General features: G+C 39.0%; 1 protein-coding gene across 1 annotated transcript in view; it reads right to left on the bottom strand.

Moving 5' to 3' along the window:
• Nucleotides 1-393: 393 nt before the first annotated feature.
• Nucleotides 394-19779, bottom strand: part of LOC147525605 (uncharacterized) — a 35914-nt gene continuing 16528 nt past the window's right edge. Inside the window, exon 2 of the mRNA XM_086580082.1 lies at nucleotides 394-614. Within this exon, the coding sequence (XP_086436208.1) occupies nucleotides 394-614 (221 nt within the window). The remainder of the gene's footprint in view (nucleotides 615-19779) is intronic.

Below are 19779 nucleotides of genomic sequence, written 5' to 3'. Positions count from 1 at the left end.
TCTTTCGCCATGAGCTGGTCAACTTGGATCTGTAGCTCCGCAGTTCTCTTCTCAGCAGCCTTTTTCGCCTAGATCAGCTCACCGGTAGCCATGACATTAGTGGATGAATCGGCGGAGGCTGCAAAGATGGGTTCTTTCATAGCCAAAAAGTTATTCACTAACTAGAGAAGAATATAGGATGTGTAAGAAACACAATAAGAGAAATCGAACACTGAATAGAGAAGAAAGTCTTACCTTGGCAAGTTGAACAGCAGATCAGCAAAAGGACAAGTCCAAGGTCCCAACTATGTTAGCTTCAGCCTTATCAACAGGAAGTCACGCAACTTCCAGAACTACAAGCGCGATATAAACATCTTTAGCAGATTGCTTGTTGGTAACACATAGTTCATCAGTTCATCCCCAATGCCTCATCTCCACGATCATCTCCCTTTTAGGGTAATCTGGATATTTTGGCAAAAAAGGAATGTCGTCATTCACCCCCCTCCTATCACTGGATCGAGGAGGAAGGAGAGCAACAGTTATAGCAGTGGTTTCAGCAATACCCTTCCCCTTGCAATTATCAGGGAGGGAAGGGTCAACAGTCAGAGGGACATTATCACTAGATTGTTTAGAACCTGTAGCATAATAAATAACACTGAACTTATCATCTAGTTTCTGGCCTAACACGGTACCAACAACATAATCGCTAGCGTCACAAATAAGCTCGAAAGGGTTAGACCAATCGGGAGGCTGTATAATCGGTGTAGATGTTAAAGTTTCAAAAGCCTGTTTGCAATCATAATTGAAATCAAACATGGCATCTTTTAAAAGCAGATTAGTAAAAGGCCTAGCTAATTTTGAAAAATCCTTGATAAAATACATATAAAAACCTACAAGGCCTAGAAATGCTCTAATGTTACAGATAGTCTGTGGTATAGGTAAAGATGTAATTTTATTTAATTTGGCCTTATCTAGTTCTATATCACCACTAGATACAATATGACCTAGCATTATTCCTCTTTTTGCCATAAAATGACATTTTTCCCAATTTAAAACCAGATTCTTTTCCTCACACCTTGTCAACACCTTAGAAAGGTTAGACAGGCATTCACTGAAAGAGTCTCCATAGATAGAAAAATCATCTATGAAAACTTCCATGAAGCGCTCCACCATGTCACTAAAGATATGAAGCATACACCACTGGAAGGTACTAGGAGCATTACAAAGGCCGAAAGGCATTCGTTTATAAGCATATGTTTCAAAAGGACATGTGAAGGTAGTCTTGTCTTGGTCGTCAGATCTAAAAATAGCCAGAGTAGCCATCTAAAAAACAATAACAAGCATGACCAGCTAAACGTTTGAACATCTGATCTATAAAAGGTAAAGGAAAGTGATCCTTCTGTGTCATGGCGTTTAAGCGTCTGTAGTCAATACAGATCCTTCATTTCATAGGAACTTGTGTGGAAACATATTCACCCACATCATTATGCACAATGGTAACCCCTAATTTTTTAGGAACTAAGTGAATGGGGCTTACCCATTCGCTATCGGAGATGAGATATATGATACCCACATCGAGTAATCGTAAAACTTCTTCCCTAACCACCTCTTTCATGGCAGGGTTCAAGCGGACGCTGAAGTTAGCGTGAAGTCTTCGCATTATCCTCTAAATGTATGCAATGTGTGTATACACTAGGGTCAATCCCCTTAATGTCGTCTAGGGACCAACCGATCGCGGAACGATGTTCCCTAATCACCCTAATCAAATGTGCCTCTTCATCAGTAGATAACTGAGAAGATATGATCACCGAATGACTACCATCCGGATCAAGCTGGATATATTTCAACTCAGTAGGAAGAGGTTTAAGCAAAGGGGTGGGAGGAATTGGTAAAAAGGCTTCCGGAGGGTCCTCGTCTTGAGTAGTGAAGACTTGTATAGGTAAAAGGTCTTCAAACTCGGAAGATGAAACTATAGAAGGATCTAAGATAGGAGTAGACTCTAAAAAGGTGTTGACTTCCTCTACGTAGGAGTCGTCGTCGAAGTCAGAACTTCCGAAGGAAAAGAATTAGTGCATCTGATTCTCTGGAAACGTGTTGTTGAAATAATCTTGAGCTAAGCTCTCGTTCATGCTAACTTCTCCATCGATAGTTGTATCGGGTAACTGTTGCATCATTTTGAAAACATTTACCTCAATAGAAAGATGGCCAAAGGACATAAACATCGAACCATCATGGCAATTTATGAGCGCGTTGGCAAAGAAAGGATGCCCTAAGATGATAGGAACAAAGTCGTTAGCGACTTCTGTGTCGAGGATAACGAAGTCCGCTGGGTAGTAACAATCTTTAACTTTAACCAGCATGTTTCCAACCACACCCTTAGGATACTTAATAGAATCATCAGCTAATTGCAACGTCATTTTAGTTGGTTACATCTCTTGCAGACCTATTTGTTTATATAGATAATAAGGGAATAAGTTAACACTCACCGCTAAATCTAATAGCGCAGTCGTCGTGTGGGTATCCCTTAAGGTGCATTTTACAGTAAGATGACCAGGGTCCTTGTACTTAACGATTCCATTATGTTCAGATAGAGTGCGAAACTGTTCAGTTAAAAAGGCGTCTTTTGGAATGTTTGTTTTCCACCTAGTGGTGCACAACTCTTTTAGAAACTTAGCATGTTGTGGTAATTTTTTAATAGCTTCAAGAAAATGTAGGTTTATCGTTAGATTTTTAAAAACTTCCCAAATCTCATTAAAATTTGTATCCTTGTTTAACATGGCTAGTCTCTAGGGAAACGGTGGTTTCTCTCTATATTTAGCATATGGATTAATAGGAGTTTTAACCTTGGCCACTTTCCTCTTTGGTTATGGTTTAACTAGTACCTCTACAAGAGTAGGATATTCAGTTTCTATATCGGTATCTAGTAATTTTTCATTTTCAATGACCACTGGTGGTGTATTAATGGGCATAGTTACGGCGTTATCAACCACTCTGCCAGAACGGAGAATGGTGATGGCATTTAACTTACCTACGTTTAAATTTTCATTACTAGTATTACCGGTTACTTCAAAGCCTGTGTTTGGCGTCTTAGGATTAGGTATAGCTTGACCTGGAAACACACCTTTTGGTTGAGCTTTCTCTTGGGTTAACTGTTGTATGGAATGATTAATAGATTGTAAAATCTATTGGTTACCTTGCATGTAGGCTTTGAAACGATCCAGTTGCGAAGGTGTAGTGGCCACAGGTGGTATGACTGGAACTATCTCACGTTGATTATTAACGGGGTTTGTGATAGTTATTATTAACCAGTACAATACCTCTATTGTTATTATTATAATTATTGTAATTATTATAATTCCCTTGTCCTTGTCCTTGTCTTGGTGGAGCTTGGTTGTAATTGTTTGGTGGCCTAACATTTTGATTATTAAACCTCGGAGGTGTAACTTGTTGATTATTTCGCCAACCGAAGTTGGGGTTTTGTCTCCAAGGTGCGTTAGGAATAGGAAGGCTATTAACGAAGCAAACATTATCCAGTTGTGATAGTTGTTCATAGACAAGAGGACAATAGGAGTCGGTATGCTCAACGCTGTAACAGAAATTACATGGAAGAGAGTTGATGTTCATGATAGGAGTAGGCTTATGTTGAATAGAAATGGTTTCTACCCTTTTTGCAAGAGATTCAATTAGAGTTATAAGCTCGGGATCAATTTTAACCTCAAACATACTGGCAACCTTGGTTGTGGAAAAAGAATTAGAGGAGCGAGGGATGTCATTACCCCCCCCCCCCCTCCCCTAGTTATTATTATGCTTAGATTGATCTTCTAAAAACTTATAAGCCTCTAAGGCTCCTTTACTAAGGAGACTACCCCCAGTCATTATATCAAGAACCTCTTTATGATTATGTAAAAGCCCTTTGAAAAAGGCACGAACAAGCGTGTCTTTCACAAGGTTGTGATACGGGCATTCAATGAGAAGATCAGTTAAATGATTTCAGGCCTTTGAAAAGGATTCATGAGGATTCTGGCAGAATAAATGAATCTTTTGAAGCATTTCATCTGTCTTTAGTGGTGGGTAAAATTGTTTCATGAACAATTGAACAAATTTGGCCCATAAGTCCACAGAATTAGGCGTTTGGGCAGTTAACCAAGATGCCGCCATTCCGGCTAGGGTGAAAGGAAACACCCTTAGTTTAATTTGTTCTGAACCTACGGTAGGATGATGAAATGTGGTAAGAACTTTTTCTATCCTACGCATATGTTGATAAGGCTTCTCGTGGTCTAACCAATGAAAAGCCGGTAACAAATTAAATATATTCGGGGGAATTCGAAAATCCCCCACTGGGTCTGATAAGAGCCCAAAACTGTAGTTTTAACCCCTTAATAATCATACTGTTAGACCAATTATGTGAATAATAAGTAAGAGTTAATACTGATTACGTGTTTTTATGCATTTCAGGCTTCAAAGTCCATTATGTATGCGTAACTGCGCCACTTTAGCGAGATAAAGGAGCAACAGTCGTGAGAACTTCGAATGCCATATCTTTGGACTCAGACCTCAGAATTGGGCCTACCTTATGTCAAAACGACCGGCTCGGAAAGAGATTTCCAATGGTCCAAGCCTTGTCCCAATCAGAGGAGCAGAAGTGGACGAAAAGTCTGTTGAAGCGAACTGCAGCTGAAGAGCCCTTTTTGGACCGAAAGAATTGGGTTTTGGGCCTGATTCTCTGGCCCAAAACATGGCTCCAAGCCCATGCACGATTTTTGGATCTGGATGTATAAAAACAAAAGCTTCATTCTTTGTTAATGGTAGCTAGTTAGACCTAAATTAATATATAGAATTCTAGATCTAGTTTTTATTAATAGATTAAGTTTTAGTCCATTTCAATTCCTACTTTAGATTAAATCTTTGAATGATTGTTCTTGATTGATTAGATTAATAAAATAGTTAGTTGTCAATTTCGAATTTCGTCATTTCCATTCTAGACCTAAATTAAATTCTTGTTATTATTCCATTCCAGCCATTAAATTAGATTCATTATTGTTAACTAAGTAAATCTCAATTTCTTACATTATGTTTAGTTTAGATTCAATGGGAAATGTTGGTTTGATGACTCAAGGCTAAACCTCCATTAGAGGGTTGATGAAGCCTTGATGAAAACTTAGTGGTTAGTATAGAATTTGGTAGTAGAATCTATTCCACTCTAGAAGGTCGTGTTTCGCCATGAGAATGGGTGGACGACCTCACATGCTAGTTAGTATCCGGTAGGAATGCCATGAACACTAGGGATTAGACTCGAAATTCTTGCCATTAAAACGTAAGAATCGAGATACGACAATCTATACTAGGTTATTAAGTTGGATTCGAGGTGGATTTAATTCCCCTCTATTTCTTTATCTAGAGTCAAACAATCGTATTTCCGTAGCTTCGTAGATTATCTTTAGTTATATTTTATCTTGTTATTTATTATATCTAGTTATTTAAAATAACGCGTCTTGTTAGCATAACATTTCGTAAAGCTCTCATTAGATTTAAGACTGATTTCTTAGACTTAGAAAACAATCCATGCTAGGGAACTAGGAGTGGAACGAACTTCCTACTCCACTTAGTGCAATTTGCATCGAGAGTAGAAGATTTGATATTAGACAAGAAAGTTAGTTTTAGTTTACTTACGTCATGAATTCATCGTTCATTTCGTAGGTAGACTATATACATTTTTACTTTTATCAAATGGCGCCGCTGCCATCTTAGTTACACTTTAGCATTGTTTTCATAGTAGAAGTAGTCAATTTTAAGTCCCATTAAACCCACCCACCCTTGTTTGTTTCATCTTTGTGGGTTGCCCATTTCAACAAGTGACAAATTCAGCGAGAAAATACACGGAAGCGAGGCCAGCAGCTTCAAGGAGACCGACCGCTAAGTTCTGGAATTTTGTTTACCACCGAAGCCTGGCCATAATAAAGCGACCAGCTCAAAAACTGGAACTTCGACTTCCCATCGCGAGCCGACCCTTAAAACAACATGTAATCTGAAAATTACGGGCCGTGGCCTGCCAGTGTGTTAAAATTTCCGGATTTCCACAGTTTTGATTCGAACTTTAATCTTTCATATTTTTCAGTGTTCTAACCTGCTATATACACTGAACAAGCGTAAACAAGACGCTATTCATAAGCGAAGCAAGGACGCGCTTAATCAGGTATTCCTTTCTTCCATACCTCGCATTTCCAGTTAGAGGTTTTCTACTAGTATATCAGAATTGTTTGGAGTGTTGCATGTTTAGTTAAGTTCAACTTAGTCTTGCATGAGATTAAGGTCTGGTCGAACAAAAACAACAAACGTAATTACACGGCAACAAACAAGTCTATCTAGTACACCACCCACGACACCTCTAACTACTATCACACACACCATACCTGACATAATGGCTGAAGAAAGAGAGACTCTCTCTCTCCGACTTTTTTACAAAGCCTTGAGCGATAGCCCTAAATCGTGTATCGTTCTAGTAGACCCGGTGGGGATTTTTGAATCCCCAAACATATTTAATTTGTTACCCGTTTTTCATGGGTTAGACCATGAAAAACCTTATCGCATACGTCGCGTAGGATTGAACAAGTCCTTATAACATTCCATCATCCTACGGTAGGTGCGAACAAATTAAACCGAGGGTATTCCCTTTCACATTAGCCGATAAAGGCGTCTTGGTTAAGCGCCCAAAGCGCCTAATTACGTGGACTCGTGGGCTAAACCTGGTTGTTTGTTTATGGAACATTTTACCCACCCCTAAAGACGGATGAAATGCTTTCCAAGATTCATTTCTTTTCATTGTAATCCTCATGAATCATTTTTTCGAGGCATGGAATCGTTTCACCGATCTCCTTATAGAGTGTCCACATCATAACTTAGCTTAAAGACACGTTAGTTCGTGCCCTTTTCAAAGGTCTTCTACACCACCATAAAGAAGTCCTTGACATAATGAATGGGGGTAGTTTCCTAAGTAAAGGAGCCTCGGAGGCTTACAAATTTTAGAAGACCAAACTAAACGGAATAATAATTGGGGGTAGTGATAATCCCCCCTCAGCCTAGTTCTTCTTCAACAAGTAAAAAGCCGGTATGTTTGAGAAGAAAACCGATCGAGAACTTAAAAATCTAATCGAATCTCTAACTAAAAAGTAGAGGCTATTTACGCTCAACAAAAGCCTATCCCCCGTCATGAATGTAAACTCCAACCCATGTAATTTTACGTTTGAGTCCGAGCACCTTGGCGATTATTGTCCTCTAGCTTATGAACAACAACCACCAGAACAAGATAATGTTTACTCTATTAATAACTATCCTATTCCTAACGCCCCTTGGAGACAACATCCCAACTTCAGTTGGAGAAATAATCAACAAGTAACACCTCCAGGGTACAATAATCAAAACGTTAGGCAAGCAAACAATTATAACCAAGCTCCACCTAGACAAGGACAAGGACAAGGTCAAGGGAATTATAATAATTATAACAACCAAGCTTAAACCAAACTACGACAAGGTCAAGCACAAGGTCAGAATAATTATAATAATTATAATACCAATAGAGGTATCGTTCCGGTTAATAATAATAACTATCACAACCCACCCATAAATAATCAACGAGAGATAGTTCCAGTCACACCACCCGTGACTACTACACCTACACAACCGGATCGTATCGATGCCTTTATACAAGTTACCCAGCAACTTTTCCAGACAATGACTCAATCAAACCAACAGATTTTACAATCCATAAATCAGGGCATACAACAGTTAGCCCAAGCGAAAGCCCAACCAAAAGGCGTGTTTCCAGGACAAGCAATACCAAACCCTAAAACAAGCAAACCACGACCTTTGAGGTAAACGGTAATTCTAGTACGGAAACTACAATCGTAGGTGACCTAAATGTCATCACCACTCTCCGCTCTGGAAGAGTGGTTGATAACAAAGTAACTATGCCTATAGTTACCCCATCCGTAATCCCTACACCGGATATCGAACTAGATACCGAAATAGAAACTGAAGAACCTACCACTGTAGAGGTCCCAGTTAAACCACAACCTAAGAAACAGAAAGCCAAGGTTACACTTCAAGTCGAGCCATACACTAAATATAGAGCGAAACCACCGTTCCCTCAAAAATTAGCCATGCTAACCAGGGATACAAACTTTGAGGAAATTAGGAACGTTTTCAAGAATCTAACGATAAACCTTCCTTTTCTCGAAGCTATTAAAAAGCTACCTAACCACGCTAAGTTTCTTAAAGAGTTGTGCACTACTAGGCGTAAGACCAATATACCTAAAGGCGCCTTTTTAACTGAGCGGTTCTAACGTTATCCGAAAACAATGGAATTGTTAAGTACAAAGGACCCCCGGGTAGCCCCTCTTGTAAAATGCACCTAGGGAGATTCCCACACGACGACCGCCTTTATTCGACACGGGGCGAGTGTTAACTTACTCCCCGTATTACTTGTATAAACAAATAGGTCTACAGAAATGCAACCTACAAAAATAACGCGTTGCAATTAGCGGACGAGGTCAATTAAGTATCCTAAAGGTGTTGTGGAAAACGTGCTTGTTAAGGTTCGGGGATTTCTACTATCCTGCTGATTTTGTTATCCTCGATACGAAAGTCGCTAATGACTCTGACCGATCATTTTAGGAAGCCCCTTCTTGGCGGCGCCAATGCGCTTTATAAATTGTCGCGATGGAAAGATGTCCTTATCTTTTGGCCATGCATGCCGAGGTAAATGTTTTAAAATGATGAAACCGTTACGGATTCGATGCGTAGATGGGGAGGTTAGCATGATCGAGAGTTTAGCTTAAGATTATTTTAACAACACGTTTCACGAAAACAATATGTACAAATTCCTTTCTTTTGGACCTTTCGATTTTGTAAATGACTCCTACTTAGAGGAAGTCAACACCATCCCGAGTCCACACCAATTGTAGACCGTCGGTTGCTCCATATATCGATTACGAAGACTTGCTACCTAAGCAAGTCTTCATTACGCAAGATAAGGACACTTATGAAACATCAACGGACATTCCGTCCACACGGTCTTAAACCTCTTCCCCGGAGTTAAAATATATTCAACTTGATCCGGATGGTAGTCACCCGATAATTATATCTTCTCACGTTAACTAAGGATGAAGAGACATGTTTAATAAGGGTGATTAGGGAACATCGGTCTGCGATTGGTTGGTCCCTAGCCGATATTAAGGGAATTGACCCCAATGTTTGCACTCATCGATCCATTTGGAGGATAACGCGAAGACTTCTCGCGAACCTCGGCCGCTTGAACCCCGCCATGAAAGAGGTGGTTAGGGAAGAAGTCTTGCGATTACTTTCGATCGCGGTATTATATACCCAATCTCCGATAGTGAATGGGTAAGTCCCATTCATGTAGTTCCTAAGAAATCGGGGAGTTACCATGGTGCGTAGCGGGAAGGGTGACTATGTTGTCACTCAAGGTCCTATGAAATGGAGAATTTGTATTGATTCTGGGACGTTTAAATGCTATGACATGAAAGGATCACTTTCCTTACCATTTATAGATCGGATGCTAGAACGCGTCTAGTGGTCATGCCTTTTATTGTTTTACGGATGGCTACTCGGCTATTTTCAGATTATTATTGATATTGATGACCAAGAAAAGACAACCTTCACATGTCCCTTCGGAACATATGCCTATAAGCGAATGCCTTTTGGCCTTTGTAATGCCCCCGGTACCTTCCAAATGATGTATGCTTCATATATTTAGTGACATGGTAGAGCTTTATGGAAGTGTTCATGGATGATTTTTCTATCTATGGAGACTCCTTTTACAGAATGTTTGTCTAACCTGTCCTAAGGTCTTGACACGGTGTGAAGAAAAGAGCCTCGTTTTAAATTGGGAAAAGTGTCATTTCATGGTCAAAAGGGCATAGTACTAGGTCATATTGTATCCAGTGAGGGCATCGAAGTAGATAAAGCCAAACTAGATAAGATAGCGACCCTACCTAAACCACGGTTGTCCGTGCGGAGATTAGAGCCTTTCTAGGCCATGCAGGGTTTTATAGGCGTTTCATTAAAGATTTTTCGAAAATAGCTAGGCCTTTAACTAACCTGCTTTTGAAGGATGCAATCTTTGATTTTAATTTTAACTGTAAACAGGCTTTTGAAACCTTAAAAGCCTCCCTAACCATCGCACCTATTATACTGACCTCTGATTGGTCTAAACCTTCGAACTCATGTGTGATGCTAGTGACTATGCGGTTGGTCTTTGTCTTGGGACGAAACTAGATAATAAGTCCTTTGTTATTTATTATGCTAGTAAAACATTAAACGATGCTCAACGGAATTATTCAACTACTGAAAAAGAATTCTTAGCTGTCATTTACGCTTTAGATAAGTTTAGTCCTTATTTGGTTGGTTCTAAAACTTTAGTTTACACGGACCATGCAAAGATTCTTAGGTACCTTCTTGCAAAGAAGGATGCTAAGCGAGATTAATCCGATGGATTCTTCTCCCGCAAGAGTTCACATTAGAAATAAAGGACAAAAGAAGAGTCGAAAACGAGTTGCCGACCACTTATCTAGACTTACAAATGGCGATAGTAGTGATTCGAGTCCATACGGACTCTTTTCCCCGATGAGCATCGTATGCTATTTTTTCATCACCGTGGTATGCGGACATCGTAAATTATTTAGCGGCTGATGTTATGCCTTATAATTGGACAAGAAATGAGCGTAAGAAGTTCTTGGCGAGTCAAGTTATACTACTGGGATGAGCCCTACCTTTTTAAGTATTGTGCGGATCAGATTATTCGTCGTTGCATTCCCCAGTGGGAATATAATGAAGTTCTATCGTTCTGCCATGACAAAGAGTGTGGTGGCCACTTTAGCGGAATGAAAACAGCCGCTAAAGTCCTTCAATGTGGATTTTATTGGCCTACCCTTTTTAAGGATGCTCAAGTGCATTGCAAGACGTGTATTCGTTGCCAACAACTTGGGCGAATCACGAAGCGTAATATGATGCCATTAAATCCAATCTTGATAGTAGAAATTTTTGATGTTTGGGGTATTGATTTCATGGGCCCTTTCCCTATTTCCCACGGTTATATTTATATTCTAGTTGCCGTGGATTACGAGTCTAAATGGATAGAGGCCCTAGCTTGCCGTAGCAATGACCATAAGGCCGTGGTATTTTTTATTAAAGAATATATTTTCTGTCGGTTTGGCATTCCTAAAGCCATCATTAGTGATGGTGGAACACATTTTTGCAACAGAGTTGTTGCATCCCTAGTGAAAAAGTATGGAGTTACACACAAAGTAGCAACTCCTTATCATCCACAAACTAGCGGACAAGTAGAAGTTTCTAATAGGAAATCAAAAGATTTTAGAAACAACAATAAACCCCCGATAGGAAAGACTGGTCGGGCGTCTATCGGATGCCTTATGGGCATATAGAACTCGCTTTCAAAACCCCTATAGGTATGTCTCCCTTTAGACTTGTATTTGGGAAACCATGTCATTTCCCGTTGAATTAGAGCACCGTGCTCGTGGGCTATAAAAAGCCTTAACTACAATATGATGAGGCGGGTGTCAAACTCAAGTTACAATTAAATGAGCTTGAAGAAATCCGTGGCGATTCTTACGATCTCGAAGGATTATAAAGCTAACATGAAACGTGTTCATGATAAGCATATCTCAAAAAAGAGTTTGTGGTCGGACAAAAGGTTTTGCTTTACAACTCCGTCTACATATTTCCGTGGAAACTAAAACCCGTTGGTGCGGTCCTTTTTCAGTTCTTGAAGTCACCCCTTACGGGGAATTACCTTGGTAATTCCCAAGGACAACAAGATACCTTTCAAGTTAGCGGTCAACGGTTAAAACATTTTCACGAACTTCGTCCCACGATATAGAGGAAGTCCTTTTACATGACCCTATATATGAGGAATGACCCTTGTCATTGGTGTACTTCCTTTCACTTCCATTTAATGGTAAGTGCACCATTAAGGTAACGGGCCCTCCCTATGGAGTGTGTGTGGTCGTAAGTACCGGATCCTAAGTCCACGGTTCACATATTTCCGTTTTCCACTCTTGCATGTTTTCTCGGATTTTGAGTCATGTTTCTCTATGGTGTGAATTATATCTTTATTTGATTAATGTTTTTGCTTATAGTTCAAAAAAAATAAAAATAAAAAAAAAAAAAAATAAAAAAAAAAAAAAAAAAAAATAAATAAAAAAAATAAATAAATAAAATAATAATAATAATAATAATAATAATAATAATAATAATAATAATAATAATAATAATTGTTTTCATTTTTAGATATAGATATATATCTAAACCCATAAAACTAGCAATCCAACAAGTCTTGGGAATCTGACTTTAAACGACCCATGTTAAAACAAATTTTGTGTTTAAAAATTTGTTTGGGGGTCAAGCGATCGATCCTTGCATCCGGATTGCTCGAACCTTCCTTTTGCGTTGCTTAGGTCCATTAGTATAGTTCATTGGGGTTGACGTCATCTAATTTAGTGTTCATTTGTTCGCATAACTTACGTCATGCACGCACTTCGAGGCGTTTTTCACTATCTTATATGTCACCCACGGTCGGAATAGAGTAGTTTATGGATCATTGGATTGGAAATTCTCTCCTGATCATTTCCATATCTCATTCGCAAAAATCGGACCGATAACGAAGCGGCAAATTTAGTTTGAAGTTGCGCTGAAAATCGACGAAAGTCGAAAAATCGAATTGGGCTTGGGCCCAACTCTCACCTACTACTGGCTGGCGCCAGCCCCTTTCCAAAATCCAAATCGCGAGTTCATCTTCTCCAACCGTTTCTCACAAATTTAAATTCAAACCCTAGCAACCAAAATAAAAAAAAAATAGAATAAAAATAAAAATAGAATACATCAAAATAGAAAGACATCCCACGCCCTTGTGAAACACCAACACAAGCTCCAACCGTTCCACCAAGAAACCACCCACCAATTCAAGTTTTCAAACCTCCACCGTAACCACCACCGCCACCACCATTGTTTCTCCTTGTTTTTCATCAAACTTGCATCCACCTCCATCTACAAACCCAAATCGGTTCAAACTCCAATGGCGCTACGACGAAGAATGTTGCCGGAGCACGCGTTTGAGGCCGACCATTTCGCACCATTTTACGACGCCAATATGATTAAGAGGGATTGGAACAGACTGTGGTATTCGACCGGGATTTCTATCACTATGATTTGGTAGAACAGTTTTATAAGAAACGAGAATTGGAGGGAAATAGGATTTTCATTAGGATAGCAGAACGAGGGAGGAAGTAACGAGACGGTTGTTGGTCGAGCTATTAGGAATCATACCAGAACCAACCTAGATACGACCAAACAGAGGAATCGATATCTGCAGGTTCTGTTTTGATGAAAGATACGGTCATAGAGGGTGAATACAATACGATATCTCATTGCGTTCGCCAGACGACCCTGAGAACCAATCAACTGGCTGTAGCTCAGTGGATTGGTAGGAACGTCCTCGGCAAAGACAAAGTCAGCGACATCGGACTTCAGTGTCTGCACCTTCTCTGGATTTTGCAAACGAATGAGTGTAATTTCTGCATCCTCGATGTAATTTTGAATGTGATTAGAGGAGTGGGAAAGAGCATGGCGCCTCTTCCCGTATTGATCACTAAGATTATGCTCTCATTTAGAGCTGTCGCTAAATCTGCTCCTATTAAGATCAAATTGCATTCTAATGCAAGTATTTATAAGGAATGCATCCAAGAGACTTGGCCGTTGTCTGCAGAGAATACAGTTGAGTCGAATAATGAAGGCGAAGATATGACATGGTTGGTTGAGGATAATTTCGATAGTCATACTTCTAATTTAGAACGAATGATAATGCCGCGAACGGGTTTGCGATGCGCTTATCGTATCGTGAAGATATCCGACATAGACAAATTGTAATTCGAAATAAGCAAACGAACTTTTTCGACGAGAGTTGAAATGCTCGAAAGGGGTCGGGGAAGATATCTTGTCTAACTTGGAGATTATCCACCAGAATCACCAAGCCCAGTATGCAGTACTCAAGACTGGGATGGAAGCACAGCGCTTGTTCAGGATAGAGATGCTACGACGTATGCCACTCGTGGATGAGTCCGTCTCAGCTGAGTCTGAGAGGCATGAGTCGTCGCCGCCAAGAGCCGGATGGCTCAAGCCATTCTTCGCCACGTAACCGGTCTCCATCTCGGGGACCATCTTCTTCACACGCCTAGGTGTTCACCATCGGTTGGTCCCTTATTTCATTGTTTTATTGTTTTGTTAGTGGAATTTTATTTCAGTAGTTAGATTTAAATATTAAGTTGTTTGTTTTAGATTGCTTGGATTTCATATTATTTTAATATAATTTATTTTGATCATCTTTCGTAAGGTTGTCTTGGAGTTAGAGTTGAAAATTAGGCCGATATCGGCATAGCTATGATTTTTTGTAGTGATAGCATGATATGTAGGAGAGTTTAGAAGTTACTATGTTAAACCAAGTTTAAAAGATACCATGGTTGTTAGGAAATCAAACTATGGATAGTTTCCGTTTTCGGGTTTGGCAGTTTTCAAGTTCCGGAAATTGCCTTAAAACAATTTGGCAACTTGCCGATTCGTTTTGGAAACCCAGAACCTATTTAAACTTCCATCTTTCTACACTCACAACCCACACTACACCCCACAATCATCTCTCACTCTTACTTGTTTCCCCACAATCATCTCGAAATTTTGTTCACTCTTTACTCCAAGCCAGCGCCGCCTCCATCGATAAAACACGGAAATTCCAATTTTTCGAGGTTTTCTTGTTTCTCGGTAGTTTTGATGACACCTCTATAGTGATTCCCGAGCAGTCATTTGAAGACTTGATGGGAACCGATACCTATGGAGCATCGTTTCCGCCGATCGATCGCGATTAGGATGGCGGCATCTTCGGTGAGTGATGACGACTCTTTTTCACCTGCTTGAATTCTTCTATAATAATATTACTTTTTATTGTACCCAAGGAGAACAAAAATTTTCCCTTGCTATTGATGGCACGACTATGAAATTCAAAAACCTAAATTGATAGCTTTGGTTTTGGGGTTGCCATTACCCCGATCTATGCACACGTGGGGATATATGACGGATAACTCATACCTATATGAATATGCCTATTTCCATGAGTATCATGGGGGACCATCATGGACCAAGACCAATATAACATCGCATACGAAAGTAGCCTATCGCTGAATGTAGGCAGGCCAACCATGTTGTTCATCATGATGAACATTCTAGGGGAACGGGCGGTTTACTACGCCAATAATATCGCCGGTGGCGTTTTTCCTTGCTTTAGCCGAGGGACGTCGTCGGTATGACATTCCCCGAAGTTTTAGTTGCTACCGGCGAGGCCATTCCTTGAGGCATAAGTACCTTCTTATGCCTGTCTTGGTTTGCCGCCTTATCGCGCTTGCCTACCCATATTCGTAGACACGATTAACAGATTGGGAAAGGGTCGAAATCATGAGACCCACCAATCGTGGTGGTAAGATCATTCGAGCCATGACTTGGTCGGGATGGCAGGTGCAACCACATTTTTTGCCCCTTACACCCCATCGGACCAAATAACACTAGAGAGGTTAGCACTAGTTGATGATACACGGCGGAAGGCGTGGCAAGTTGTTATGGCATGGCGGGGATGCGAAAAGAACCTCATATAGAAGAGGAGGATGGCGAGTAGATCTTTGGGGTGCAGGTAAGTTTTTAGTTAAGTTAGTGTCTGCTTATGTCCCAAGCAATTTAATTCTGTTAACCCCATAATGGGTGGAACTCTTATAGAGTTGCGTCAATTTTTTTTATTACTATATTTGTATGTTTTAACTTTGTTTTGCAGATGTTCCTGAATTTCACGCGCTTCAATGGTATTTTTCCTACCCTCTTTATTTAAATGCTTTGAGGACAAAGCATGCTTCTTGTTTGGGGGGCATAGAAACACGTGTAATTAAGACATCTGTTAGGATATAGATATGTATAATATGCACTTGTTTTCTAGTTAAAATTTCAAAAATTCAAAAAAAATAAAAAAAAAAAAAAAAAAAAAAAGTATGCTATACACTTAGGAATATTGGTATTGTTTTCTTTCTCCATGCTCTTAACAATTTAGAAGTCTCACATAGCTTTTGCATCAGAATAATTGTTAGAAACTTAGGTTAATATGTAGGTAATAATCTTTGCATCTATCTATAAATTTATTACATGAGTATCTATGATTGTTAGCAAGTAAGTTTTGAAATCTAGGCTAGAGTACTTATTCTACAAATCCTGTGAGAATATAGCCTAAAGCCTTATATGAGCGAAACATTTGAGAAATGACACAAGGGAGAGTAAAAATCGGATAGAGAAATCACACGCCCATTTGCTTGATCACTATGCCATATCCTAAGCGAGAATTTAGGCCCTCTTTAGATCGATATAGCCAGAAATTCAAACCTATGAATTATTTTCCGCTAGTAAGCCCCTCTGAGCCTTTCATTAGCCCTTCCATAAACCACAATTCCTTTACCCCTGTTACAAAACAAAACAAAATAAAAAAAAATAATAAATCAACCTACCCAATTTAGAATAAGTCCGAGAATAGAATGATGAAGAAAGAAGAAGAAAAAACCGTGTAAACAAAAATTAGTTAGTTGCTTCCGGAAATAAAGAAAAGAAGTTTCCATCCAAAGAAAAAGAAAAAAAAAAAAAAAAAATAGAAATAAATCAAAACTCCAAAAATAGAATAAAGGGAGTCAAAAGCCAAAGAAAAGAAAAAAAAAATATGGCTAAGGATGGAAACAAAGTGTAGAAGCAAAAGTAAATAACAAGGTTTCTCTAGTTACATAATATGAAGACTCTATTATCTCAGACTTGTCCTTTTCGAATATCCATTTCCTTCCTTCTTAAACCATCTCCTAATCCCCGCAACACCTAATAAAGACCTCTAGCTCAATTAGGAATAGGTTAGTGTGATAGTAAGTGGCAGATGTGTTTGATCGACTCCGGCTTCCTTGTTGTCATTGAGATTGTAAGGTAAAGTGTGCCCACGCGACACCGGAGTAGCTTAAACTTGAGTGGAAAAATCAGAGTGGTTTTGTCTTGACATTTATGTGAGGACCTACTTAAGGACGCTATATTCGAGTTTTTCGTAAACGGACTCGCTATTACATTTCATAGTATTACTCATTGTTATATGTTTATTTTTAGATGATTGATTATTATGCATATGTTAGCTTAGGGTTTCATTTGGGTTATTCTTATGTATTTGCTAGTGAGATGTATAGATAGTTGAGACATGAATGAGAAAACAATAGTTTTATTTCTTAGTCGTTGTAGTATAGATGAAGTTTGTGAGTACCTTCACTGGAAAACTCTCACGAGGCTATAACTCGTCCACTAGGGAATTCCTAGTGGTTTAAGGCCTTGTTGCATATTGTCAATGCAATCGCACTCAGCGAAACGAGAGTAGTTAGAACTCCATTTTTGGTCACTTATTCTAATTTCTCATCTTTGCTTGAGGACAAGCAAAATGCTGTTTGGGGGTGGTTTGATAAGAGCCCAAAACTGTAGTTTTAACCCCTTAATAATCATCTTTGTTAGACCAATTATGTGAATAATAAGTAAGAGTTAATACTGATTACGTGTTTTATACATTTCAGGGCTTCAAAGTCCATTATAATAACTGCGTGCCTTTTTAGATAAAGGATAAACACAGTCGCCAGAACTTCCGAATGCCATATCTTTGGACTCAGACCTCGGAATTGGGCCTACCTTATGTCAAAAGGACCGGCTCGGAAAGAGCTTTCCAATGGTCCAAGCCTTGCCCCAATCAGAGGAGCAGAAGTAGACGAAAAGTCTGTTGAAGCGAACTGCAGCTGAAGAGGCCTTTTTGGACCGAAAGAATTGGGTTTTGGGCCTGATTCTCTGGCCCAAAACATGGCTCCAAGCCCATGCACGATTTTTGGATCTGGATGTATAAAAACAAAAGCTTCATTCTTTGTTAATGGTAGCTAGTTAGACCTAAATTAATATATAGAATTCTAGATCTAGTTTTTATTAATAGATTAAGTTTTAGTCCATTTCAATTCCTGCTTTAGATTAAATCTTTGAATGATTGTTCTTGATTGATTAGATTAATAAAATAGTTAGTTGTCAATTTCGAATTTCGTCATTTCCATTCTAGACCTAAATTAAATTCTTGTTATTATTCCATTCCAACCATTAAATTAGATTCATTATTGTTAACTAAGTAAATCTCAATTTCTTACATTATGTTTAGTTTAGATTCAATGGGAAATGTTGGTTTGATGACTCAAGGCTAAACCTCCATTAGAGGGGTTGATGAAGCCTTGATGAAAACTTAGTGGTTAGTATAGAATTTGGTAGTAGAATCTATTCCACTCTAGAAGGTCGTGTTTCGCCATGAGAATGGGTGGACGACCTCACATGCTAGTTAGTATCCGGTAGGAATGCCATGAACACTAGGGATTAGACTCGAAATTCTTGCCGTTAAAACGTAAGAATCGAGATACGACAATCTATACTAGGTTATTAAGTTGGATTCGAGGTGGATTTAATCCCCTCTATTTCTTTATCTAGAGTCAAACAATCGTATTTCGTAGCTTAAGTAGATTATCTTTAGTTATATTTTATCTTGTTATTTATTATATCTAGTTATTTAAAATAACGCGTCTTGTTAGCATAACATTTCGTAAAGCTCTCATTAGATTTAAGACTGATTTCTTAGACTTAGAAAACAATCCATGCTAGGGAACTAGGAGTGGAACGAACTTCCTACTCCACTTAGTGCAATTTGCATCGAGAGTAGAAGATTTGATATTAGACAAGAAAGTTAGTTTTAGTTTACTTACGTCATGAATTCATCGTTCATTTCGTAGGTAGACTATATACATTTTTACTTTTATCAGGGTCTGCAAGAACGATGCATGACTTAGTGCTATCATTTAAGGCTTTGTAAAAATCAAAGAGATGAGTCTCTGTGTCTTTAGCCATTATTGCAGGTGTAGTGTGTGATATTCTAGATAGGCGTTTGCGTTGACGTTTACAATAGATAAAGTTAAATGGTTTACTCTTACCGGACCTCAATCTCATGCAAGACTAAGGCCAATATAAAAAAAAACCACTAGCAGCAGCCAAACAACAACATGATATACTATAATTAAAACTCATCTGACAGTAGAGATGAGTAGTAAAAGAAAGAGTACCTAAATGCTTCCTTGCTATGAGTACGAATAGCATCTTTGATATGCGATCTCAGTGTATTGAAGAAGTACGGAACACTCAATAGTAAAAAAAAATTGAACAAAATGAGAGCCTGTGACTAACCTGTGAATCGGGCTTTCTTCAGAACGGGCGCGCTCAAGGTACTATTTCGGAATAAAAATTCCAGTAGCAAGAGGGCGGGCGCGGTCAGATGATAGAGTTAAGAGGGTGATAAGAGCCCAAAACTATAGTTTTAACCCCCTTTAACAATATTGCTTTAGACCAATTATGTGATTAATAAGTAAGAGTTAGTACTGTTATCATTCTTTTGTGTATTTCAGGCATTGGAGTCGAATATGTTCAGAAATGAGTCCTTTTTACGAGATAAAAGAGCAAAGGTTGGTTGCTAAGAAGTTCTACGATTAAAGGCCAAGATTGAAGGAGAAAAAGCCTTTTTAAAGCCCGGTCAAAGCTGAAAAGTCAAAGTCAACGCGGGCAGAAACAACGCACAAAAGTCAGCAGAACTTCCGGAGG

Source organism: Coptis chinensis, chromosome 1, assembly GCF_015680905.1.
Source record: "Coptis chinensis isolate HL-2020 chromosome 1, ASM1568090v1, whole genome shotgun sequence".
NCBI lineage: Eukaryota > Viridiplantae > Streptophyta > Magnoliopsida > Ranunculales > Ranunculaceae > Coptis > Coptis chinensis.
Note: the sequence above shows the minus strand (reverse complement) of the source record. Positions and strands in the feature narration are given on the sequence as shown.